This window comes from Candoia aspera, chromosome 9, assembly GCF_035149785.1.
Source record: "Candoia aspera isolate rCanAsp1 chromosome 9, rCanAsp1.hap2, whole genome shotgun sequence".
In the NCBI taxonomy this organism is placed as follows: domain Eukaryota; kingdom Metazoa; phylum Chordata; class Lepidosauria; order Squamata; family Boidae; genus Candoia; species Candoia aspera.
In genome coordinates, this window is record NC_086161.1 from 12,651,712 (window position 1) to 12,677,970 (window position 26,259).

Sequence of the window (26,259 nt, forward strand, 5' to 3'; positions counted from 1 at the left end):
ATAGCAAAGGTCATCAGTTGGAAGGATGACATTTCTGAAAGCAAAGAGTTGAAAATAAAGGCGAATGCAAGAGCAAAGGATGGCTGTATGTGGTTTGGAAAGAACTGTTGAGTATGATGCAAAACTGGGACCTGGAATAGGTTTCTGGAGAAATCTGGAGTTGAAAAAAATTTGACTGCCCTCTAGAAAAATGTGGGAGAGCAAGGGTTGGACCAGCATAGCCCTTGAGTGGAAAAGCACTCTGTAGGCTGGATTGGGAAGTTGAAAAGCATCCCCAAAGGAGGCCCAGCAAACACCACCATATTGTTGTCAAGAAGATTACATGGGCATGTCCAGAAAGCCACTAGCTTAATTTAAAGCTTAACCCAGTGTTGCTCAACCTCGGCAACTTTCAGCCTGGCTGGGGAATTCTGAGAATTGAAGTCCACCCATCCTAAAGTTCCCAAGGTTGAGAAACACTGGCTTAACCTATTGTTATCCACTGTGAGAAGGAAAGGGCTGCAGCAGAGCAGGATGGGTGGGACCTCTCCCACCAAGTCTTCCCAAAAGTAATGCTGAATTATGTTTAATGTGACAGGAAATGGTTCAATATGCAGAAAGCAAGTAAAATTGATGGCATTTCGCTTAAATTGCTTTTTTGTTTCCCTTCCGCTCACACTTATTTTGGGGGATGCAGCCTATGCATGTTACTTGAGGAACAGATGAGCACTTGGACAGTGGCATTTGGAGAGCATGGGTAGGTTATACCCTGCTTAGATGATTTCCCACCTTCCCACGCAAGGAAGAATTTTCCTATCTTTATTATTGTGTTTAATATAACACCACATTACTATATTAGTAGTATTGGTAATTCTATAATTGCAATTATTTCTAAATGTGGATCCCTAGAGATATATATTATCATGCACAAATGTTATCTATAGCTGAGCCTCCCTTTTCGGGTGGGGGAAGGACTCTGTTCCCCCTCCCTTTTAGGAAATTAAATAAGAGAAACCTTCCATATCACATGTGCTGGAATATAGAAAAGAAAGAAAATTACTTGCATAGAATAAAGATATTCCATGGTCTCTATCAGGTATGGAGGGGAGATTCAGCACTATTTATAAACTGCCACCTTGCAGGACATTGCTACTATTACCTCTTCCTCCAATCCTTTTCATCAGCAGATGATGAGGTTCCCCACTATTGCAGAGATTAAATTCCAGCCATTTTGCTGGCAACATGGACTTTCATGATTCATTTCGGGATCTGCATCTTCCCACAGAATTGTCTTAGGCATCACTGTGTCTCTCCTCCGCTGCCACTCCAAATTGCCACTCTGGGGGGCTGCTTTTGTGCTTGATGGAGATCCAGCAGAGTTGCCCTTTGAAAACTGAGAATTCTAGGCTGTCTTTCTGGGTTAAGGAATCTCACCAAGGTTAAGACGATTCAAAATAAAGAAATAAAGGACACCATACGAAGTCTAAAGCTTCTTGCAAGGTTTATGGATATTTTAAAATTGCAACACACAAGACGGGACACAGAATTTCCTGTGTTTCCAAAGCCAGATTGGGGGAATGTTTGTGCAGTAATTCTGTACAGTTTTAAAATCTAGACATAATTGTCCTTCCGGAGTGGACTTTGAATGGCTATGTTTGTTACTTGCCTTCTTTTCTGTTTTTGGCTCTATATTCTTGGTATCTCCAAGTAGATCAGCCTACTTCATTTGCATAAATGGACAAAATGTAGGTGGTTTTTCAAAATAGCCTTCAAAACTTTCACAGTGCAGCTGCATCCATAGAAGGAAAGTAGGAGCTGGAATAAGTTAATACAGTAGCCTGCTGAAAAGTAATAACTGCTCCAGAGCCATTAGGTGTGAAGATTCAGAGGAGAGCTGCATTTAGCTTAAGGCCAGGATGGACAACTTTTGAGGGCCATGTTCCAAAACATACTGGGAATGGCAGGACTAACATTAAATTTGGTTTCATTTCTGTTTCCATGTTCATTAAATTTAAATATGTAGGTGTATATTGTATTCAAACTCTCTGGGCATGAATTCAGTCCTTTCCACCTTCTGTCCACTTTAACATTTCCAGTTGGTCAACCACTTCTGAAGAAGTCCAAGAGACACACCCACATTTTCAAAGGCTGCACATTGCCTAAGGTTTCCAGCTCTCAACTTCTAGTCTACGGCATCTCTGATGCAACACTACGAAGGAGAAATAACATCACTCAAATTTGGCACAAAATTCACATGTGCTAACTTAGATTCACATTTAGAAGTAATCGCTATGATTGAAATGGAAAGTTATTAGAAAATGTCACACAACATGCTATTCTGTGACTGACCACATTTTTTAATTAACACCTATTCCTATTTACTCTTGTGAGCTGCACAGTAGCAAGCTTTCCACTCTAACCCTAGTTAGATAATTCTTTCCCCCTTTTGTCTTTGTTAGGTGCCCAATACCTGTCAGCCCTTCAAGGTAGACCAGACTAGGATGCCAGAGTTATGAATGTTAATACTATGTTATTATAAGGTTACAGTAATGGGATCTTGCACGTCTGAATGTGCCTCCCTCCTCCCTCCTTTATCTTCATGAGAACTAGGGAGGTCCTGTCTGAGACACTTTCTCAAATTACATTTCTGCCACGGAATGAGATTTCTTTTATCTGACCATTGTGGCTCTTCGTCCTGTTCGTGGAGGTTATTTCTACTGCCCATTACAGTACCTGCCAGACTCTTAGCAATGTAGTTAATCCTCATTATTATGTAACCTTCCCTTGTTGATGTCTAAACTAAGCAACTTCAGGGGGAAGGGAGAGAGGCTGAAGGGCTATAAAACTTGCTGTTTAACGAAAGCAACCCTTTTGTGAGTCACATCCATCTCCCCTGTTTATTCTCTCCTGGACAGCCTTGCATAGACTTTCCTGGGGAAGTGTCTTCTTGTCCAGTTATGGTCTTCCTTTTGTATTTATTCAGCACATGATGATCTGCAGCTACAGATAACCAAAGTGACATAGCATAGGCTGCTCCAGGGGTTTTTCATTAAGGGCATTGAATGAATATTGGTGTAATCTAGAATAACATTTTGATGAAGCACCCAAGAAGTGTTGGCAGTTAGTACAGAAATATAATGCCATAAATAAAATAAACCCTTTGAGGCAGGTCGGGATGAAAGGTAGCGACTAGACCATTCACTGACCTTCCATGGTTGAGGATGGACGTGAATCTGGGTCTCCCCAGTCATAATGAGGCTACTCCTCAATGCTTACTTTCATGACTGGAGGAAGCCTGTGGGGTTAAGATAAAGTTAGCTTATACAATGACTAAGGCATTTTCCTAATGCAGCAGTGTATATAAAGTACAGCCTTATTAATCACTGATAGCAAAACACCCACACTCCTGCTGCAAATTAAAGACTCTTCTTTCCCACGTAACATTTTCTGGAGGCATCTTCCAACCAACTGTGTCAGTACCGGAGAGCAGCCTGCACATTAAGGCATTCTTATTCACCCTCTACGTGCGCACCCACACATATGCACACAGGAAGTGAGGCAAAGCAGTGGCTTTCTCTGAAACAGCTGCCAATCTGGATAATGTTTCCAGTCGCCTCATCTGCCAGAGCTGCATGAATTGCTTTGTAATCATGGTTTGCTAAATCCTAGCTGACTGGCAAGGAGAGAAGACCTTCGAACCCTTTGTATTTTGTGGTTGTGAAATGCATCTTCCCTCTGGTTGGTTGGGGAGAGGAGGCTGGTGCCGGAAGTGAGATCTGTACCTCCCTGCAAAACTAACTTTGGTGCCTTGAAGCCTCCTACTTTTAATGACTGCTTGCAGAAGGTCTGCCATTAAGTCATGCAGACCTTGGTGTTTCTGGGAAACTTCTGTTTTAGTGGCAGCTGGCTGAAAGAGAACTGTCTGACCCAGGTCTCAGCAATACTCAAGGGCTCCAGTATGGAAGCCACCATGATTAACACACTGATTGCTAAAACAAGAAGGACCTCGTTTCTAAGTCCAACAGTCTTCACCCTTTGTCCTTGCTGTTCCCAAACACAAAGATCTCACTCACACAAGTTGGGTTTCCACATTTTCTTTTAATTTCACCAATGCCCCTTGGCTATTGCTCTCACTTCTTGACCTTGCCCTGAGCTGCCACAGCCTCCATGGCCTTCCGTACGGTCTCTTCATCACCCAAGAACTGCATGGGCTTTGTAGGTTTTAGGTTGGCATCCAATTCATACACAATGGGAATCCCAGTTGGAAGATTGAGTTCCATGATGGCAGCATCAGACATCCCTGTGCAGAGACAATGGAGCAAGGTCAGATAATAATCCACAGAAGTCTTCTACATTGCAGCCAGCTTTTTTTTTAAGCCATTCAATCATGTACAATTCTCAGAGACTGCCTGGACAACACCCTGCAGTTTGCTCAGCAAGGTTTTTGCCACTGCCTCCTTCCTAGGGCTGAGAGAGAATGACTGGCCCCAGGTCACCCAGCCGGCTTTCATGCCCAAGGCAGGTCTAGAACTCCCAGTCTCTAGCCTGATGCCTTAACCATTACACCAAACTGGCTCTCATGCAGCCAGCCTAATAACTGAGAGCCAGTATGGTTAAGGCATCAGGCTAGAAACCAGGAGACCGGGAGTTCTAGACCCGCCTTGGGAATGAAAGTCGGCTGGGTGACCTGGGGCCAGTCACTCTCTCTCAGCCGAACTCACCTCACAGGGTGGTTGTTGTGGGGAAAAGAGGAGGAGGAAGGAGTGTTAGGTATGTTCGCTGCCTTGAGTTATTTATAAAAAATAATAAAGGTGGGATTAAAAAAAATAACTACCCCTCTCCCCCCATTATAAATCTACAGGCTAAGAAGGTTGTGGGAAAGGGGAAGCATCTGCTCTGTGGACTGAATAAAGAAAGGTTCTTTCTCTATACATGGCTCTTTCTCTCAAGGAGTCCAGGCTGGTGCACGGGAAAACATCTTACAATAAAACAACTTAAAGCAGACAACAGGACCAAACCATAAAAACAAGAAAAATGCGGCACTTAACCTTACCACAATTCAAAGCGTTTATCAAACTGATAAATGTCTTAATTCATGCAATAACTCACTGGAAGCGAGTTTGGTGTTAGGCCCCTTGTTACCTCTGCAAATGTCAAGATAAACAAGCATGTCTTCTGCTATTATCTAAAACTAGACAGCATCGGAGCCAGCCAGGCTTCCCAAGAGGCCAAAATGCCCTCTACTCCTATGATCTGATGAATGAAGTTCCTTTCCCCATAGCTGCCAATCCATCTTTCCTTTCCCACCAGCTTCTTCGCACACTTTCGTGAAATTCTTGATCACCAGGGCAATTAGTTAAATTGCTAAATGCTCAGTTCGCATAGTGTTTAAACATATTGCATCTTCATGAGGTTTGCTTTTAACTCCATCCCTCTCCACCGCTTTGAGATTATAAACCATGGAAAGCAATTCATCTTACAAGCAATTAAAAAAGGACTCCACGAGGGTTTGGGTCTATGAGCCAAAGAAGGCAAAATCGAGTCCAGAGGGCTTCAAAGAGGGATGAGAAAAGCCTTGGGAGTAGCTACTAATTGGCTGAGGTCACAACCCCAGAAGTAGCGAGGAAACACAAGCAGCCTCTTACAGCTTCTGTTGGAACTGCTATCCAGATCGAAGCAATGGGTTAGATATTTCTGTATGTCTTAGATGCTATCTAGTGGTGGTCAGGATTTCTGCAATTCAGATATGAGAACCCTTATGAAGCATCTCAGCAGCTACCAGTGCAGGGCATTAGCAGAGGTTTGGAAAGAGCTGGAACACTTGCTGGAGCCAAAGCAAATGATGTCTTATCTTCCTCTTTAGTTGTGAGAAGTGTCCTCGCAACACTCATGACTTTTGGGGATGTTAGGGAAATAGGCTCTTGGGGAAGAGGTAGGGGAGGCAGAAATGCTACTAGTGAGACCCAAGAATGAGATGGAAGAAACCACATGTAGGAGCAACACTCCCAACTGGCCCTCTTAACTTTTGTAATGTGACACCCGACTGGAAATAGCAACACAACCTTCAGAGGGCAGCATGTCGAAGTATATTCAATTCTTCTCAAACCGCAGCCGAGGCTTGGGAGCAGCTTTTCCAGGACCATTGATACAGAAAGAGTGTCAATAAATGAAATGTAGGTAGCAGAGAGATCTGGGCTGCCAAAGTGACCTGGACTCCCATCTTGGTGCCCAGCTGGTGTTCCCAACCTCCTTATAATAAGGACTAGTCCAGCCTTCTCCGAATTGGGTGCTCTCAGGATGTGTAGTCTTCAGCCCCAATTCTCAGCAATGACCTGGCTAGAGAATTTTGGGAATTGGTCCACAGCCCTTGAGGACACTGAACTGGGAAGGCTGCTCTGGCATCATTTTTATGGCCAACGATGCCTCTGGACCCACATACAGCCCATAGAACCTCTTCAAAAATAAAAAGGTGGGATGGATGTAGTCCAATGCCTTTTTAGGGAGGGAGGGAGGGAGGGAGGGAAGGAAGGAAGGGAGAGTTTGGATGATAGAGACTTGGTAGAGTAGGGGGGATAGAAAGTAAGGTTACCACTGTGCCTTCTGGGAAATAAGTCTAGTAACTGGCCATGTCCACTATGTCAACCATTCTAAGGGCAGACATGATACTCTGCATGGCGACCATTATGTGAAAACTCCCAAGCCAGATGCACTGGCTGGGTCTAATGGTGTACAACCATCATTCTCCTTCTGTTAAGATGGATTGCACAGGCCCTGTGCTCTAGGAAGATGCTTTGTACAGAAGATACTGCAGAAAGGTCAGGATTGTCTGAGAAGGCAGACAGAAGCCCTCAAGGTTCAAGGAGGAAGGGGCCTGAGTACATATCTGAGAAGCCACAAATCTGACACTCTGCCGGTCTAAAGGTCACCTGTAAGTGATATACTCCTTTACGAAGGCCGGGACTCAGCTGTTCTGTGGTGCCTTACAGCAACTCTCTAAGCTACCCTGGTTGGTCAGTCCAGGCAACCAGAATTGCATATACCATTAAATGAGTGCCAGGACCTAACCTGTATGACTGAGCAACAACCGGAAAGGGGCTGTGTGTCAGAGCATGTGTTCAGTTCAAATCCAGAAAAGCGAGAGGAGGGCTAACCTTTTGCATATTATACTAAATCATGGTTTGTTTAACAAACTACAGTTATTTATTTTATATCCCACCTTTATTATTTTTTTTATAAATAACTCAAGGCGGTGAACATACCTAATATTCCTTCTTCCTCCTATTTTCCCCACAACAGCAACCCTGTTAGCTGGATGCGCACACTCATTAAACCATAAACAAGCAAACCACTTAATGGTTCAACACTGACATGTATGATCTGGAGGCCAGAGCAAAAGAGCTGGGGGTGAGATCCAAAGGTGCTTTTCTCTGATGAAAATACTTGAAAAAAGAATGAATGGAACTGGTTTGACAGCTTCTACCTCTCCCTCCCCATCCAAGCAAAGACAGAGGTCATATGAGGCAAGAGGGATGGAAAAATATATGAATGCTATGATTATGCCCATGGCAAGGTGACGGCAGATGTGTGGCGGGCCTTACCTTCCAAGTGCTTGACAATCCCCCGAAGACTGTTGCCATGGGCAGCAATAAGCACCCTGTTGCCCTGTTTGATCTTGGGTGCAATCTCATCATTCCAGAAGGGCAGGGCCCGGGCGATGGTATCTTTCAAGCTCTCACAGGCTGGCAGTTCCCCCGGCTTCAGTCCTGCATACCTTCGTTCCTATGTGGGTCAAAAGAGAAAAGACAATGGTTAATGCTGGGGAGGGAGGGCCCAGAAAGCTTTGGGTCAACCGCAGAGTTTGGGGATGACTTCTTAGAGGGAGAGAGGGATCAAGGGTAAAGAATAAATGTCTCGGTGAGCAAAATATGCATGATAGCCTTCCTTCACCAGATCTTCCCATCCAGGTTGGGGAACTCCAATGGATTTCAATTCATGTTCTCTCAGTGTTAATCTGGTACAGGTAGTCCATGATTAGTGACCACACTTGGGACTCACAACTCGGTTCTTAAGCAAAGCAGTCATTAAGAGAAACTGCCACTGTGCTTATAATCTTACTTTAGCTTTCCTTTGCTTTACAGACCTGTGAAGGTCATAAATACGAGGATTGGACATAAAGTTACTTGTTCATCACCGTTGTAACAGTTGCTAAACAAGGGAGTCACTAAATGAGGACTACCTGTCCTTGCAAATATGGCATACAGCAGGCATTTTTTGGACATTGCTGAAAAATAGCACAATAAAGTAGCAGTGTAGGAGAAGACACCTATCTGCTGTATTTTCCAATTCTAGTTTAAATGTGGGGGAGCATGATTTTTCTTCCAATATTTGTAATGCACATTTGGAAGGTGGAGATATGTTTGCACCTGTGTGTGTGTGTGAGTTCTGAGTTAAATGCTGATGAATACAAGAAAAAACAAACTATTTGTGACATTTTGGAATAATGTATTCCAGGGTGTGATAGAGACTGCTTGATTCCCTCCCTTTCTTTTATTATGACTAATAGCATTTGAATAATTTCCAGACAGTTACTTTGTTAGTCTTTTGTATCAAAAAGAATAAATATTCTTTAAGGATTGACTAATCTTCAAAATGTATCAGGTTAAAGATTAATGAATGTCTTGTGGCATAAGCTTTCATACACTACAGAAAGGGAAAGCTGTATCTTCAATACTGAATTATTAAATAAAAATGACATGCATGAGGTCAAAGGTGTTTAATGCTGCCTATTTTGAAAATAAGATTTCTTGTCTTCTATCCACTTTTTCCATGTTCTTTGCAATTAGCTTTGAAGTCGGAGGCAGGGGATATCAGACTTTGCAAAGTAGCCTCTAAAGAGCTAATTAAGTAGCATCCTTAACTGCCTGTAGACTAACTTTATACGTTTCATTAAATTACACCATGGTTTGTTCAATTCTCTATTATGGCTTAGAAAACATGGTTGATGTCTTAAGAGTGATAAGTGAACCCAGAGCATTATGGCTCATTCAACTAGTCGTTACGAGATGGGCAGTAAAGAAATACGAAAATAAATAAAATAAAATAACTAACCACTGCAAATTATGCTAAAGGGTAGGCAAATTACGTCTTAGTGCAATGAGTGAAACACGCAGTGTTGGCCTGTAGTCTCCCGCCACCTTGTTGTGGGTCAAAATTCTGGGCCAAGACCGGACTGAAAATCACTTCTGGGTCAACATCGTGATCTTTCTCAAAATTATTGTAGGTATTTTTTTAAAGGGGCGCCATACAATTCCCAGTGGTCTAGCTTCAGTTCAGTTTTTAAAAAGCAGCTGTAGAGATGTGGGATATAAGAGCCCTTACCTTTACATGGATAGCTAAGACTTGTTTAAGGTGTTAAGAAAGAGAGAAGCTACTGTTGTGTAAGACAGGCTCAGGAAACTAAAGGTGTACAGAGGAGGAGGAGGAGATCTGAGTAGAACAGCCCGTGCATAATAAATCCCACATTCAACCTCCCCAATCAATTCTTCATTCCTAATTTAAAAATATCAGGAAACGCTGACCTCTTCTTTGCTGGGGATATTGAAGCAGAGATCATACAATCATCTCATCCTGCACTGATAAGGAACCTGAGTTAGATTACTTCCAACTGTGTTTCCAAGTAAGCCATGGCTTGCTGAATAAACCTCACCTAGATTAACATATCCTACAGCCAGCCAAGCCAGAACCAATCCAAGCACATTATAGCTTAGATTAGAGGGTTATGTGAAGCCTTAGACTTTTCCATTTTTTAAGACGGACTTTTCCTCCCGGAGGAATGAACCCTCCATGTTTCTTGCACAGTATTTGGCCCAGATGGAAGATCTTTGCTGCAGGAACGTAAGAAGGTTTCCCTCTAAATAGGTTGTAAGAGCCGGTTGATGAGCTTTTTGCTACCCATATTTTGGACCTTTCCTCCAATAATTCAAGCAGCAAAATAACTCTTCCCTTCCCTCTATGCATTTTATTCTCATGGCCCTGTTGAGAATCAGATTAGACTGAGGAAGGCAGGCAGGAAGGCAGGCAGGCTCAAGGTCACCCCCAAACTTCCTACCCAAATGGGTATTTGAATCTACTTCTCTGCAGTCCTAACCTACCACTCCAACCACCACCCCGTTAGTCCTCTGCCAAGAGCTGTGCTGCCACTGACCTTGCTGATAACTTTATAATAAGGGTGTTTTTCATCCATGGGTGGTGGTGGAATGTCATAGGAGCGTCTCCAGATTTTGACCTGTTCCTCCCCGTGCTTGGCTGCAGTCTCAGCCTTGTTGAGGCCCGTCAGGCCCCCATAGTGGCGTTCATTCAGGCGCCAGGTGCGCACCACGGGCACCCACATCTGGTCAATGCCATCCATGATGTACCAGAGGGTGCGGATGGCTCTCTTCAGCACCGAGGTGTAGAAATAATCAAACTCGTAGCCTGCTTCCTTGATGGCCTGGGCCCCACGCTTGGCCTCCTCCTTCCCCTTGTCACTCAGCTCAGCGTCAAACCAGCCGCAGAAACGGTTCTCCTGGTTCCAGGTGCTCTCGCCATGGCGCACAATCACGAGCCGGTGGGTTGGCATTACTCTGGAGGACACAAATACTGTTGGCCTCAACAAGGAGCCAGCACTGAAAGCCGAGTTTGGCTGCTGCCCTGAGCTACCCGCACCCGGAATGACCAGGCTCATGCTATTTATACAGGTCCTCTGCCCTGCCCTGCCCACCTCGCTCCTCCTGGCCAAGCAGCCCCATCTTCGGAGCCATTCATGCTGACGGAAGAACAGCCCTCCCATTCTGGCTAAGGCTTCCTGGTTAAAAATAGTTAGAAGAGATCTTCTTCTCCTGGGTAGGCCAGAAATAGCTGGAGACTTGGCAGGGCTGAGAGGTTTCTGGTCAGAGGCCTGCGACTACGAGATCGAAAGAGAGGAATGGGGTGGTGAGACCCACCCTCCGTGACCAATCTGGGAGCAGAGAGGAATCTCCCCTTTCTTAACTGCCACTTACCATCTGGGCTTAGGGCCAAAGCAGAAAGCCCTCTCCTGGATTAATGGAGAGTATTTATCACTTGGCTTCTCTCCTGCAGAGACAAAATCAAGTCTGTCCAGAGAATTTCTGGATCAGAAGCACAGTGGGTGCTTTGTAAGCCTCTTTCTTCCCTTGCAGCAACTCCACTGATTCCTGTAATAATCCTCCACATCAAGAAGGAGCCATGGCAAAAAAAAGCTTTGAGAATTTTAGGCAGAGTGTTAAAGGCTGGAAGTTATCAAAATCTTACTGTTCTTTCCCTTTCTTATTGCTCCACCCTTTGCTTACCTCACCCTCTAAAAGAGTGTTTCTCAACCTTGGCAACTTTAAGATGGGTGGACTTAACTCCCAGAATTCCCTAGCCAGCATGGAGAATTCTGGGAGTTGAAGTCCACCCATCTTCAAGTTGCCAAGGTTGAGAAACACTGCACTAAAATATTTAGGGAGCAGCCTCCAAGGGAAAGGACAATGAAATTGTTTCCCCAAATCCATTCAGCTTGAAACTAGGGCTGGTAAATCACAACAGCTAGGCCCACACCACACATTAAACCTTGATCTGACATATGAATTGAGCTGTGCATACTTAAAGCTGGATCTGATTAAACATGCATCTTGGCCAATGCTAAAACTGAAGACAAAAAGAGCAGGCCAAGGCTTTATTTTTTTCCTCTGTATAATTGGCAGCCCAGCTCTAATGCGGTACAGAAAGGCCACTGAGCCACTGAGCACTGCCACAGGGGGAAGAGATGGTTTGTGCAACTTGGTTTCTCGCAGGAGCATCACCATTATTGGAAGAGAAACAAAAGCTGCAGGATCCATAAAAATCTAGAATGCTTCCACCTGGGCCACCAGATGGCACTGTGGGCCACAGTGAGAAGTTTGTAGTGCTGCAATTGTCCCCGACCTGGTGCCCTCCAAAGGTGCTGGGCTTCTGTTTTCTTGGCAAAAAATATTGTGTCTGGGAATTATGGGAGCTGAAGTCCAACCCATGGAAAAAACATCAGGTTTGAGGAAAGCTGCTTTCTTGGTGGCCACAAGGGGGCATGAACAATACTGGAATCTTGATAGGAGGAATCTCTGGCCAGGGGAACTTAAATAATGTTAGACTTTGGACTTAAGAGCTGTTCTACGGGCTTCCTCTTTTGATACGACCTCCTTGTCTGTCAAGTGGAGCGTGCCTTTATCCCCAGAGTCCTTCCCAGATGGCATCATGGTCTCTGAGTATACAGTACTCTGCTACGAACTATTACAAAAAAATGTCCCTCTCTGCATACACTGAAAGATATGTCTGTTGTCACAGAGGAACCTCTGCCTCTGTTCCTTATCTCCTTCCTTTGGCTGAAATATAGGAGATTTAACATGAGGAGCAGAACAGGCAATTTTGGCTGACTCAGATTGAAAGCTTCCTCCAATCCAGCCAATTCCAGCTCGTTGGGATTATCAGCTAAGGAAAGTAGTCTACTGGTTTACTTGATTGCAGCACTTTTTGCATCAAAGTATGTATATACCATGTATTACCTTCTCCCATTCTTTTGGGTGTGTTCACATACCATTGGTAAACTAGAATATGCTTTGTTCCCTTTCTCCCAGTTGAGATGTGCGCCTTATAAGTATAACTTGTGGGCCAAAGCTATTGGTGGCTTGGAGGAACATATTCTGAGACGACACTAGATTGGAGCCTTGGATGCTGTCTTTCCTCAAAAGAATGGTAGTCCCTTTGTGCAACATTTGGACAAGATCACATACAGTGGGGATTTTTAAAACCATGCTTGGACAACTGTTTGCTTTCAGCACCATGCTATGCCACAACAATTACAATGTGGCTTTGCATGATGGGTAAACAAGGCTGTAGTTTAAAGTCTTCAAGTCTTTTAAGTCCTCAAGTCTTTAAAGAACCAGAATTGCTATATTTGCCAGTGGCAGATACGGGGTTAATATCCCTTAGAAGATTAATCTCTGTTCATTAATAACCAGCTAAAGAAAAAAATACATAGCTGTCTGTTACAATCTTGGACCAAGAAGTATTCATCTGATACAGGAGGAAAGAAAGGGGAGACAAAAATGAAATTGGCAATACCTAGTTTAAAGAAAGAGTATGATGTGTAAACTGCAGTTAAGTATTGATTAAGAAACTGCCTCTTACCTGCTCAGCTCCAGCATCTACTACTGACTTTTCTTGAACCAATCACATCACCCCATGCAAATGACAACCAAATTGGGTCATAAACATTTCCAAGGGAGGTAAGCTCCTCCATTATGGTCCAAAGCCAAGGGCTCCAGGCACCCACTTTTTCTGGGGCTCCAGAAATCGGAAGCAGATTGAATGGACTTAAATTACAGATGGCAGATTTTGGCTGAACAAGTCTCAGCCCTTCGACATAGGTCAGACCAGGAAATAGATCCCACAAGGACTACTGGAACTCTATTGTTGCCGTAGTCTGTTCAAGATAACCGAATCTGGAAAGCCTGACAGCATCTTTCTCCCCCATTCTTACACCCAAGAGCAGGGTTTCTCAACCAGCGTTCCGTGGCACCCTAGGGTTCTGCAAAGGTCACTAGGGGTTCCCTGGGAGATCATGATTTATTTAAAAAATTATTTCAAATTTGAGCAACTTCACATTAAAGTGGTAAGTTTCATTCTTTATTTTTAGTTTAAGAACACTGTTAATGCATATACACAGGCCTACGCATGAAACAAATATACAGGTAGTTCTCACTTAATGACCATTCATTTAGTGATGGTTCAGACTTACAAAGGTGCTGAAAAAAAAAAGACAACCAGTGCTCATACTTACGACTGTCACAGCTTCCCCACGGTCACGTGATCACAATTTGGGCACTTGGCAACTGGTTTGCATTTATGACCACTGCAGCATCCCATGGTCACATAATTGCCATTTTTGATCTTCCTGGCCAGCTTCTGGCAAGCAAAATCAATGAGGAATGACCACATGGTTCACTTAATGACTGCAGCGATTCGCTTACTGACCACCACAAAAAGGTCATAAAATTGGGTCAGATTCACTTAATGACTGCTTCGCTTAGCAACTGGCCTATATTTGAGCCTGAATTTGCAGGGGTTCCCTGAGGCCTGAAAAATATTTCAAGGGGTCCTCCAGGGGCAAAAGGTTAAGAAAGGCTGCCCAAGAGAATTAAGGCAGGGCAATCCTGGGTTTCTTTCTCACTGGCCCCTCTCTTTCAGGGCTAAGCTTATGTATATGTATCTGCCCTTGCATTCTTTCTTCAAGGTTATGCAGTAGTCCCTTCATCTAGCAGCATTTCTAATGCTATTTTCACTTCCTGGTGGAAATATTTTTGTTTGCTTGTACCTTCAAAGCACACGTTCAGGACTTGATTGTCATGCTACTGTTGTCATTCTATGTTCTTTGTTAGCAATTCGTTGTTTGTACCCGTTCAAGTAGACCCTGTCGGAAATTTTTTAGGCTTAAGAGCAGGTTGGGGAATTCTGGGAGTTGAAGTCCACACTTCTTAAAGTTGCCAAGGTTGAGAAACACTGCTGTACAGCGTTACCTAGCAGAACTCAGAAGATCGCATTATTAGTACGTTATGAGTGCGGGATTGATTTTACATCAAATCTAATCTGGCCGGTTGCAAGTTGTTCCAACGCTCCCCAAATGACCTTGAAGGCGGAGAAGGGGAGAGATTTTTTCAAACGGAGAATCGAATGATACCTCATTGTAAACAAACGCAGGGTAAGATGTCATTTTTGGAGTTAAACTCGCAAGTTTCAACTGCAGAAAACGGCGCTGCCCAGAAGTCCTGCTTTAGCTTCCCAGGGCCGCTAGGGGGCGCGCCTGGTCGAACCCCTTTAATGCGGGCGCTGCGGCGGCGAGAGCCCTCGGGACTTAAGGTTGGGTGGGAAGGGAGCCTCGGTCGGAAAAGGAAGAAAGGGAGCGGTAGATTTCCACTGCCCCATTTCGGGCTGGGTTATTCCCCGGAGCTATCTCGGCCTTTCCCGCCCACGGAGCCGAATGAGTCAGCGCAGGGCGCCGGCTTCGCCTTTGCTTGCTAGGGGCTTTTCTCGGTTTCTGCAAGAAGGGGCGTGTTGCGTTGCTGCAGGATGAAAGCGGGAACAGCTCTTCGCCCCGCTGCAGAGCCTGCCCGCTTTTGCGGATGAGATTTTGCGCGTCCGTCCTCCCGGCCTCCTCTGCTAGCCTGGCCAGCGGCGGTCACGCCCTTGCCCGGAGCCGAAGCAGGGCCCGAAAGCCGCCGCTGGGGCTCCGAGGAGGCGGGCGGCGGACCGCCCCCCCCGTCCGGGCTCAGCGCCGTGTTGCATTGCGGCGGTTTCAGCCGCGCGGGCGCAAAACTCCGGGGCTACTCCCGAATAAGATGGCAAAAGGCTTTGTCGCAGCAAGAGCATCCAAGGGACTCCCCTGCGGTGGGCTTGCCGCTCTGCGGAGACCGAGCGGCCTGGTCCCAGGAAGGCCTTCTAGCAGTTCCCTTTCCGTTTGCAACGCGCAAAGCTGCCTTTCGGGGGGTGGGAGGAGAGAGAGGATGGAGACATCAATGGTCCCGTCCCCTACTTACAAACTTCGATTTCAACTCCATCACACTCACACTGGCATGTTGAGACTGCAACTCCCAGCATGGCCATGCTGGCTGGGGATCATTGTTCCTTTAAGATTTGTGGTTACGGGCAGGCAGTTGGCAGCATGGGGCAATGTTGCTGGCGTGCAATCATCTGACCTTCAGCTCACGGGAGCTGCCGTTGCAGTATCTCAAGGGTCAAGCACTGACCGCTCTGGTTGACAAAATGGGTGAAAACCAGGACATTCTGCTGGGAGGGATACATTCCCTACTTACAGTAACTGATGTTTTCTGCTGATTCTTCTACTCCAGCAAGTAGCTGAGATGGGAAAAGCATATGATTGAACTGGTCTTACTGGAAAACCGTAACCCTGTCCGATGCTGCTGCCAATATCACTGTGATAATGCTGCCAGTGTCAATGCGGAGCCTTTAGCCTTTCCAAGGGATCTTCAAGTTACAGGCTGATCCTGTGGGGTGTGGACCTCAAGGTCAATCTCTCCTTGAGACCTCCACAAAAGCTTTAAATGCAAAGGCCTTCCAAACACTGCAAGGCTGGATTGCTACATTTTGGAAATACTACCACCACCCCAGAGCCCCTTCCTTAGAAGTTTAAAATGACCCAAGGGTAGCTCTGTTTTGGATCAACAGATTTACGCATGTGACAACTGACCTGCTGGATGGAGAAGCATCAGATCCAAAGAGAAAGGATGCCCACCTTATTCCAATTCCTTTCTTGCTGAAGAAACTGAAGCCACATCTGTATTTTAAGGAGCCAGAAACATTATGAGAGCTCAAGAATTTAAGGGGTATGTTCAAACATTCTGAATGGCATTTGGCAATGGAGGGCAGGCCAGTTTGGAGTCAAAACAATTCAAATCTCACAGTATTCCTCTTGGTCCTGAAAGACCTCAAATCTTTTGAGCTTCCAGGAATGAGCTGGACAGGAAAGGAATCAAGAGATCTTTCACAGGAATTGTTTTCACTAAACAGTATTAGGGGTGATGGTTCATATGCAGCTTGTTCTTTAAAATAGCCTGGGTGATACTATATGCAACTTTGCATTTTAACTTCAGTATTGGTTTAGATAAGGTTTAAAACTAGGTGAGTTTTATAGGGGGAAATCAGGAAATGTTAACTTTGGGAACCTGACATACATTCACACACAATTCTTTAGCTGCTTTCTAGAGCCAAGATCATAGGACTCTGGAAAGAAAATAAAATAAAAAAATCAATGTTTTGCAGATTATCCCACTGTACTTTCAAACTAGGGCTTTTCAGGACCTGTAGCAGTATTCTTAAGAGGGAGATTGCTGAATGTTTCTCACGAAAGCTTCTAGCACTGCTGTGAACCTGGCTCTTGTGGGCAACATGATCAACAAATGATGTAATCCACGGCAGTGGCTTCTGTTTTCATGGAGAGGAACTCCGTTTTGTGTGTGACATAGGTACTGATCACATCCATGGAGATGTAGGAAAGGGCTAACACCTGCCAGCTCAGGTTAATATTCACACTTTTTCACTTGTAGATGCAGCTCTGTTGTGGAAAAGGCATCTTTTCTAGTGACATCTTGGTAAAGGAAATGCAAGATTCCTGTTGCCTGCAAAGGGTATAGATACTACAGTCTTGCGTATGTGCTCCAAAACATCTTCTGGCATTGAACACCTTGTAGCTGTGCAAAACTAAAAAAAATAAATAAAAAGGAACCTCAACCCTGCATTTTTCGACGGAAAACCATTTCTACAAAGTTAGCACATCCAAGCATTAATCTGTTAAAACACTAGCAAAACCTCTGCCTATAGAGGGCATCACCAATATTGTGTAAGATTAGCAAGGATGGAAAATGAAATACATTATTTACAAATTGTAGATTGAAGGATTTTTTTGAACTCGGACCTTAAAAAAATGTGTATGTATATTAAATGTCCAAATTAAGATCATCTACATATAACTGGGAACACATCTGGCTTTTTCACTATTCTTAGGACTGCGTTCCTGTACATGCTGCCCTGTCAAATAGTTAAAACTTCGCATGCCCGTTGCAGCAAAATCTGTTTCTATCCAATGAATTTTACAAGGTACTGACAAGAGCCCAGAGGATCTCAGTGGAACACAGCCAATCAATTAATCAGTCTTCATGCTCACAGCCAGTGTTACGAAACCAGCTTTTGGAAGGCAGTGCCAAAGCAATCCAGATTTTATTCCATAGTATACACCAGCTTGCACCACCTTTCTAGTCAGTTGTTACTCCTGCCAATACTGTATACTTGGAACAAAGAGCTCCTGATAGCAGGCAATTGGTAGCATTAAATGGGAGCCCAGTAATTACATAGAGCTTGCCCTACCACGAAGGCATACTGGGTAAGGAAATGCTTTTATGCTGCTTCTTGAAAGACTTAAAAATGGATCTCTGGAGGAATGTTGTGCCTGAAAAGTCAACCAGACAAAAAATTGCAGCCCAGATGTGAGCACACACATGGCAAACACACAGAAAGTACTAGGTTACTGACCCCTGCTGTAGGCAGTTAACCTGAGAGTTACTTCAGAATGACAAAAAGTGTCATGAAGAAATAATCATTTCAACCAAGGAAGGCCTAAAGAAGCGAGCAGTATATGCACCCACAGCCTCAGAAAAATCAAAACCATTTGAAGCCAACCACTTGCTAAGTTACTGATCTGCCTTTGTGACCCGGCAAGAAATTCCATTAATGGATTATGAGGGAAAGCCTTGAACACATTACATTGTTTGTGCTAGTGAAGTTTTTCATCTGCTTTTGTTCAAAACACCAAACCATTACAGCACTATTTTAACTTTATTCTTTTGATTCTTACTAAGGCTGTATAGCTTAGCCAGCCTGATTATGGAGGTACAGCCTGTTACATAATGCTTGCCCCAACTATGAATTGGAATCTTCCATAGGCAATATTTGAAATAATTCAAGTTTGTGAAAATTTGAACTTATCAGCAGAGCAAGATCTTGCTTTAGTAAATTGACAGTGACCCCTCTACAGCCATGTGATTAAAATATGAACTTTACCAGGAATAAAAACTCCATTTTATCTCTTATTGCCCAACTTGTAGCCCATCCCCAACGTTTGTAATATTTGTTATGCTCTTGGCATAATTGATCAGATTTGATACAGTGAGTCTTTCCCTGCAGGAAGAAAACACAAAACCAGCATGTGGTTTAACTTGTTTTATTTCATTTTGCAAACAAATTTGTCTTCAGTCCAGCTGGACTTGTGAGGGAGCAGAATTTGAAAACCAATAGAAACGCAGCAGTAAGTCAGGAGCATAAAGATTTAGAGGGGACTAACCCCAGCTACAGAAGGAATGGTCGATTTGTTAAGACAACAGAATGTTATTTCAGATCTCCACACTCAGTGATGGTGATCTTCTTGCTCGGCTTGCCATTCTTTGATCCAAAACTCTCTATTTTCCTCACAATGTCCATTCCCTCTCTGACTTGGCCAAAGACCACATGTTTCCCATCCAACCTAAGGAAGTAGAGATGAATACTATCGTGAATACAATCTGCAATTCCACAAACAAATGCCCTGTCTGCATTCAGGGCATGGCAATAGCTATATTAGCAAGAATTACACAATTAACTTACTCATGCAACTTCAGACAAGGCTTTCTATTCCAGGCCTGTTGCTTAAACAAATTCAATGAACCAAGCAAGTCTCAAGCCAAGTACTACTTACCACTCAGTTTTCTCAGTGCAGATGAAGAACTGAGACCCGTTTGTATTGGGACCAGCATTTGCCATAGATAAAATGCCAGGGCCTGTGTGCTTGAGTTCGAAGTTTTCATCGGCAAACTTCTCACCATAAATAGATTTACCGCCTGTTCCATTATGGCGGGTAAAGTCACCACCCTGCAGAAACACATCCCACGTACAGCTGAAAACTCCATTTATCCAGGCTTTCCCTCATCATGTTTCTCATCACCTCCAGCCTAGGTGAACAATCCAACTGAGGAACTTTAGAACAGAACAGACCACTAGCTACCATAATAATGTACGCTGGTTCTTTTAGTAATGATTCAAAGCAATGATGTTAGGGCTTCTCAAGAAGCAACTAAAAACATAGATTACAACACACACTAAATTGATGAAGCTATATACCTGACACATGAATCCAGGAATGACTCTGTGAAAACATGATCCCTTATAACCGAAACCTTTCTCCCCAGTGCTCAACAAACGGAAGTTTTCTATAATTAGAAATAGATCACAGCATTTGTTTAGATCCTTGACAATGTATAAATTCAAATGAACATGCCAATAAATGTTCCTAACTTTACCAACCTGCTGTCTTTGGAACTGTGTCTGCAAACAGCTATAGAACAAAAGTGAGATAAGAGTTAATGCAATACATTGCTATACTAATGAGCATACATTTGTTCAACTAATCACCTCACTTTAAATACTTTTCACCAAGGAACTGTTTGGGTTTGCTTTAAAAAAAAAAGTACTTCCTAGTACTTGGTATTGATTTTGTTGAACAATGCATTTCCCCCCTGCTGGGAGAACAATTTAATCTGTCTCAGGTTAAAAGGCACATGAATGCTACACAACTACTGAACAGCATACATTTTAAGATAATTCATACTGCATCCTAAAGTCTGCCCAGAGATCAACAGCTGAGGCCTATTTATTCACATGAACTCCATTAAGTGCTGTAAGAGTTCTGAAAATGCTTGTGTATTTGCAAGCCAATAGTGATCAATGGTATCAAAGCATATACTACTAGCACAATTCACTTATGAGGTCAGATTGAGAAATACTCTAAAGTGGTTTATTGGCCCACCATCAGAAAATAGGCCCATGAGTAAAAATCATTTGTGTGCATGTTCCTATGTAAGTTTCAATAAAGTGCAAATACAGGAGAAATCCAAATTGTATCCAGACATTTCTTTAATATACCAGAATTCAGGCAAGTACCAAGAGAAAACTATACTTATGGAATACTAATCAGATTGTCAACCCTAGTAATATATTGACTCTTGTTCAGATAAGCACTTCCCCAAAGCACTGCAGTTTAGCAATTTGTATTGAGAAACCTGAATGTCCTTCTCACTGCATAAACTTTTAAAGAATGTAAGTGTTCAGCACACAATTTTATTCTGAGCAGCCAAATCAAAGGCAATTAGCCTGAAACAAGCTCCCTTAACAGAGGACAAACACAAGTTAAATGTAGCTGCACTCAACTACTTTTCCTTTACAAGTTATCTAGAATTTGCCTCTGCATATATGGCATTTTAATCATACAAATGTAACAGGAAGCAAGAATTGTTCCAGCAGCTGACCCTGGGGATTCTCCCAATGAAAGGAAGCAAGCCCTCCAGGCTGATAAGAGGATAACTCAAGGTAACCCATCTCCATATATCTAGATAAAGGTATCTATATAGAGATGGGTATACCGTGAGTTATCTTCTATCAGCGTTTATCTATGGCTTGCTCCTCTGTTCTCCCCGCACAAAACCTAGCTGAGGGCGTCTCCAAAAGGCGGGACTAGGCTCTGTATATCTCTATAAATCTATCTGTATCTCTAGATGTATAGTTATAGAGCTTCTCTCGCCTTTTGGAGACGCTGTCATAGCTAGGTTTTGTACGGGGAGAGCAAAGGAGCACGCCCTACTTTTTAAACAGTCCCATTTTGGAGGGGAAGTGCCCTATAATAGAAAAAACCGATTAAGAGGCGAAAGGAGCCATTTTCTCCTCCTGCATTGTGGGCACTCCCTCCCCGCATCGCTGCATGAAGGGCGGGGCGCGGACAAGCGCAGCCGGAATCGTGCAGGAGCAGAGAAGAAAACATCAAACGCGGGGCGGGGAGAGACAGGAGGATTGCACGGATCCTATAAAAGTCCCGCCGAGCCTTCCCTTCCGGAGGGAGGAAGAGGAAGGCGACTGCAAAAGCGAGCGGGCAGGCGGCGGAGGCCACGTGGAGGCGACGGCGACGCGCGCGCGCCCGCTCTCCCTCCGCCCACACCGCCCAGGTGCGCGCGCAGCCTCTCCGGCGCGGCAGTGAGGCAGCTGCCTTTCTTCCCCCGCCCGGGGCTGGTTTCTGCTTCCTCCCCTCCCGCTACATACAGAGACATCCCAAAATGGCCCCTGCGCTCCCACCCAGGCAGGAAATGGCGGCGCGTCCGCCTCAGACCAGGCTTTTCCCTCCGCGACGGTCTATTTCCCGCCTCCGTACCTCGAAGATGATGCGCCCGAGGGGCTGTCCGTCGGCAGCGATATCGAAAAAAACGAGAGGGTTAGGCATAGCGGGGGAAACGGACCGCGTGAGCGAAATTTAAAAGTTTTAAAAAAAAACAGCACCAGCTACAGACAAGGGCCAGCGACCACAACTCCACACCAGCGAGCGCGGCGCAGCGGGAAGGAAAGCGGCCGCTCACAGCCCTTATATAGTCGACGGCCCCCCCGCCTGAACTTTCCCTCACGCGACCTTCCGCCAATCACAATACGGGTAGGTTTGCGGAATGAAGGGAGCGCCGGCTAATCCGGGCTCTCCTCGGCGGGCAAAGGCGGGCTCCCCGCGTCCCGCGCCTCGATGTAGGGGCGTGGCCTTAACGAGAGGCGGGAACCGAAGAAAGGTAGGCATCTGGCGCATGCGCAGTATTAGGCTGCGTTGAGTAAAGGGAAGGATGGGTGAAAGAGGGAGGGGCTGCAGCCGGTGGGGGGGGCTTTTGAAAATTAATTCGTGAAGGAATCGCTTATTTGCCATTAATTTTAATTGATACTATTTTATTGAGCGCGGAAAAAGTGGAATTGCACCCATCCTACAGGAATCAGCTCGGAAGGAAGCCTGGTTCGAACTCGGTCGGGCTTCTTTCTCGACCGCAAAGCACGCGAGGTTGCAGCCCAAATGGGGAGATGCCCTGCAGGGGACGAGGCGGGAGTGGCAAGCAAATCTTTAATTAGGCGACGCGGGGGGAGGGACAGGCGGGGATTCGGGATCGGCAGCCAGGCCTTGGAAATCAGCTTGTCCGCCCAATCCAGGCCGAGGAAGCTGATTTGCTGCTGATTGTATTTTACACCCCCCCCTTTTCCTCAGGTGGTTCAAGCGACTTCTTTTATCCATAAACTGCCCTGTGGAGTAGGCTAGGATTCAAGTTGGGAACTGCCCCCCAACCCCGTAATTGAACCAGAATTTGATCCAGATTGACTGCTGCAGCACATTGACCCTACCTGGGTTCAGTTCCTTTATTTGAGGCTTGGTTTTGTTGTTTCTTCTGTGGTTAACTCCCTTTCTCGAGGAGCAGTGAAAGGTTACAGTATATGGTGTTTCGATGTTATTCCTGCAACAGCCCTGAAAAGTCGATTCAGCCTTAGGGTGGCCCAAATCTGTTTACAATGGATATGGCTGTTCTTCAGCATCACTATGGCTTGATTACCTAGCGTTTCTTTTTTCTTTTTAAAATATGTATGTAATCTTTAACTTTGCACTGCAATCTAATAAATAATTTAGAGCAAATTTCTCAGAAAAAAACTTTTAAATACCAGTTCAAATTGGTAATAATTTGCTGTGTATCAAGGTGATCTCTGGAATCAGTGTTAGTGCCTTTATTAAGATCTTTTCTCCCCCTTCGGAAGGTACCAGATCTGTATTCTAATGCATGGTGTTAGATGTAGGTTTCTTTGAACTTGAGTGTTAGTAACTGGCATGTGGCTAACAGCAGTAGATAAGGCAGTATCTATGTGTCCTTCATTTGTTCCAAATTTTAAAAAGCTGCTGCTGAATTTATTCTGCCACCTCTGCAAAGCCAATTCTGTGTAAAAGATAACATGTTGAGAGTAACAGTCAAGAGAGTCCTTCAGCCTGTTCCAGTAAAGCAAGCTGCAGAATTCATATTACCTGCTTGTTTGGAGTGAAGATAGCCACAGATTTAAAATGTGTGACCAGCTAAAACTGCAGTTGTGAGACAGGCATGTGCTTGAATAAGACTGAGAGGGTGACAAACCCAAGAGAATATAATGAGAACCTAGTTTCTGAATCTGCAAACTGTTCCAGCTCCTGTTTACGAGGTGCTGCCTAGATAAGAACTGACAGTCCTTCCTTCAAAGTATCAGACCACTAGGATGGATTCAAGTGGGCAAGTGATTTAGATCAGAACCGAAGCCTGTTAGGCTCACTTGCTGTCTGTGCATTCATTGCTTATGTTGCTTTTCTTCTCAGGTTCTGGTGGTGTTTTGGGGTCAATATTTTTCCACACATTTTTTGACTTGGGTGCACCTGCTTCTAAAGAAAGCCGCCTTAATGTAAGTAAACATTTGGGAAAAAGCCTTTAGCAAATAGCTGCCTAGTTCTCAACTGGAAAAATGGAATAAAGGGTGCTTTTGTGGTCCTTGGACTAGGAAGAGTGTCTAGCATCAGTATAGACCTGAAACTGATAAAATGCCTCCTTATACCTTGAGGAGACAACCACGTAGGTACATTAGGAGACAATACTGGTTTATATTTATTCCAAACCTTCAGTATGGCACGCCTAACTAATCCCAGCATCTGTGGAGAGCACCAGGTTAAAAAAAAAGGATACTGTTGGGAATGGAAATCTTGCTAAATGTGGCTTCTTTAGTAGCACTATCCTAGGTGCACTTGGACACTCTCCTGGGTGGTTGTGAATTGTACTTCTGTCTTCTTCCCTTCTCTCCTCCCACCCCTTCATTGCTCTTTTAGTTACAAGTCTAGCAGTTCAAGTATCCTTAATATTTTTTCCCTGGCCTTGCTAATTTTTCTATTATTTTATTTTATTAATCATATTTATATGGCTACCCATCCCACACAAAACACTCTGAGCGGCATACAACAATGAGATAAAATAGCAAATAGGTAAAAACAATCATAAAAAGATAAAAGTAGTTAAAATAAAAATATCGAAAGTTTTAAAATACACAAACCCCACGGAGAGAGCAGGAGTATCAATCACAGTGGAGCCATCTAAGAATGTCTCCGGTTCCTAGAGACCCCCAGGCCTGATGACATAACCAGGTCTTGAGGGACTTTCTAAACAATAGCAGGGAAGGAGAGAGCCTAACTTCAGGGGGGAGAATGTTCCACAAGGAGATTGTGGCATTTTTTAGTATGAGTAGCAACAACACAGGTAACTGAATGCTTTACAGGGAAAGAGGTGATCTTGCCTCCATAAGCTGAACAATAACTTGATCTGGGACAATAGATAAGGCAGAAGATGGAGTTTATATGATTGCAGAAGTGTTCCCCAACAGGAACATGGTCATCTCTCTCCCTTGTTTGAAAAGGTAAACACTATTGTATTCTGAAATTAGGTTTCCCCATCCCAGGAATTAAATTTAATATATTCTTAGTCTTATAAGCTAAAGGGTCAAGACATAGAGTATACAGTAATGGACTTGATTCATTACTTCAGTGTGAAAATTTCTAAAATTCTGTCATTTGACAGGTAAGCATCAAATAAACAATAAATGCCAGTTAGGTTGATTTATCTGCTGCACCAGGATACCTTGGAATGTTTCTGGTGTGAAGCAAACTCTTACAATTAACCCACTCCACCAGTTATTTTCTTTAAAGTGACAATAGGACTATAATATTAACAAAACTGTCATTGATCAAGTGGCCTATAGTCTTATATGCATATGCACTTTAGAAGAAGGATCAAGATGTTAAGGGAAGGCACTTTGCAGCCCCATGGCACTTCAACCTTAGCCTAAATAAATTCCCTTATCACAGGGATCTTGTATGTCCTGTGGCCCAACCCTCCTACCATCCAGTGGGAAGGGGCAAGATAAATGATGGCTGTTGCTAATGTAGCAGTTCATGTGCTTCGTAGGGCATGTGAATAAGCAGTCATCACAAACAGACTGAGAAGGAGCAAAACCAGTGATGCTAAACATCAGCAGTGGCCTCCCTTCTAAAGGCTGGGCCTTCACAAATGCCCAACAATACCGATCCCAGATTCTGGTCCTGGAGGCTGCCTTCTCATGTAGATTTGTTAAAATGCAACTGGCTTAGGCTTGGGTCTGCTGTCCATTGTGTCCCCTACCATGGCACTTTTCCAGAAGACTTAATAATTACACAAAAGCTTGTTTTGAAACTAGCCAGTCCTATGAAGTTTCTTATGGGGAGACCATTCAAACCCTTTTGTCTCAACAGTTTAGATGCCCCTCTGACCTTCACATTTTGTTCTTCTAGTGCAATGATTTATCCGCCATCTATTAAGTTGTCCAAGTTGTAAGAGAACAAGATACAGATATGTGGAACAAGATTTGGGGGTATTTTTTTTCCCACATGCATGTATGGATTTATCAACTATACGATAACCATTTTCATTGAGCAAACAGGAACAGACATAATGATTTTACAAGCTTTTGCTGCTGAATGTGTAAGACTGTCCCCCTTCTTTCTGCCCATATCAAGAATTGTTCAAATTGATCACTGTTTGTATGGATTTTTACATCCTGTATCCTGTTTTATCGTAACTTGGGGGTAGTCATGGCATGTGGTATAAGCAGATCTGGGTAAGATGTACCTATACCTATTCTTGACTTTTTGGATTGTTCTTTGATTTCTATTTTCATACTGTTGCCAGGGGTTATGGCTATTTGCTTTAGAATGAGAACTTTTAAATCAGCATTTAAGAACTGTTTATTTATTTATTGGGTCACTTTTAAGTCAAGGCTGCC

The 26,259-nt window shown here is 44.0% G+C and overlaps 2 protein-coding genes across 2 annotated transcripts; both read right to left on the reverse strand.

The window, feature by feature from the left end:
- Positions 1-4,057: 4,057 nt before the first annotated feature.
- On the reverse strand, positions 4,058-10,697 carry PGAM2 (phosphoglycerate mutase 2). The gene is made up of 3 exons (XM_063311206.1): positions 10,184-10,697; positions 7,578-7,758; positions 4,058-4,279 (listed from the first exon to the last, which is right to left on the reverse strand). Exons 1-3 carry the CDS (start codon positions 10,595-10,597, stop codon positions 4,110-4,112), a joined length of 765 nt encoding a protein of 254 aa, XP_063167276.1. The 5' UTR covers positions 10,598-10,697; the 3' UTR covers positions 4,058-4,109.
- Positions 10,698-18,768: 8,071 nt separating this feature from the next.
- Positions 18,769-21,987, reverse strand: PPIA (peptidylprolyl isomerase A). Its single transcript, XM_063310925.1, has 5 exons — positions 21,794-21,987; positions 19,900-19,930; positions 19,717-19,805; positions 19,295-19,467; positions 18,769-19,084 (listed from the first exon to the last, which is right to left on the reverse strand). The coding sequence occupies exons 1-5, from the start codon at positions 21,860-21,862 to the stop codon at positions 18,949-18,951; spliced, it is 498 nt and encodes a 165-aa protein (XP_063166995.1). The 5' UTR covers positions 21,863-21,987; the 3' UTR covers positions 18,769-18,948.
- Positions 21,988-26,259: the final 4,272 nt, after the last annotated feature.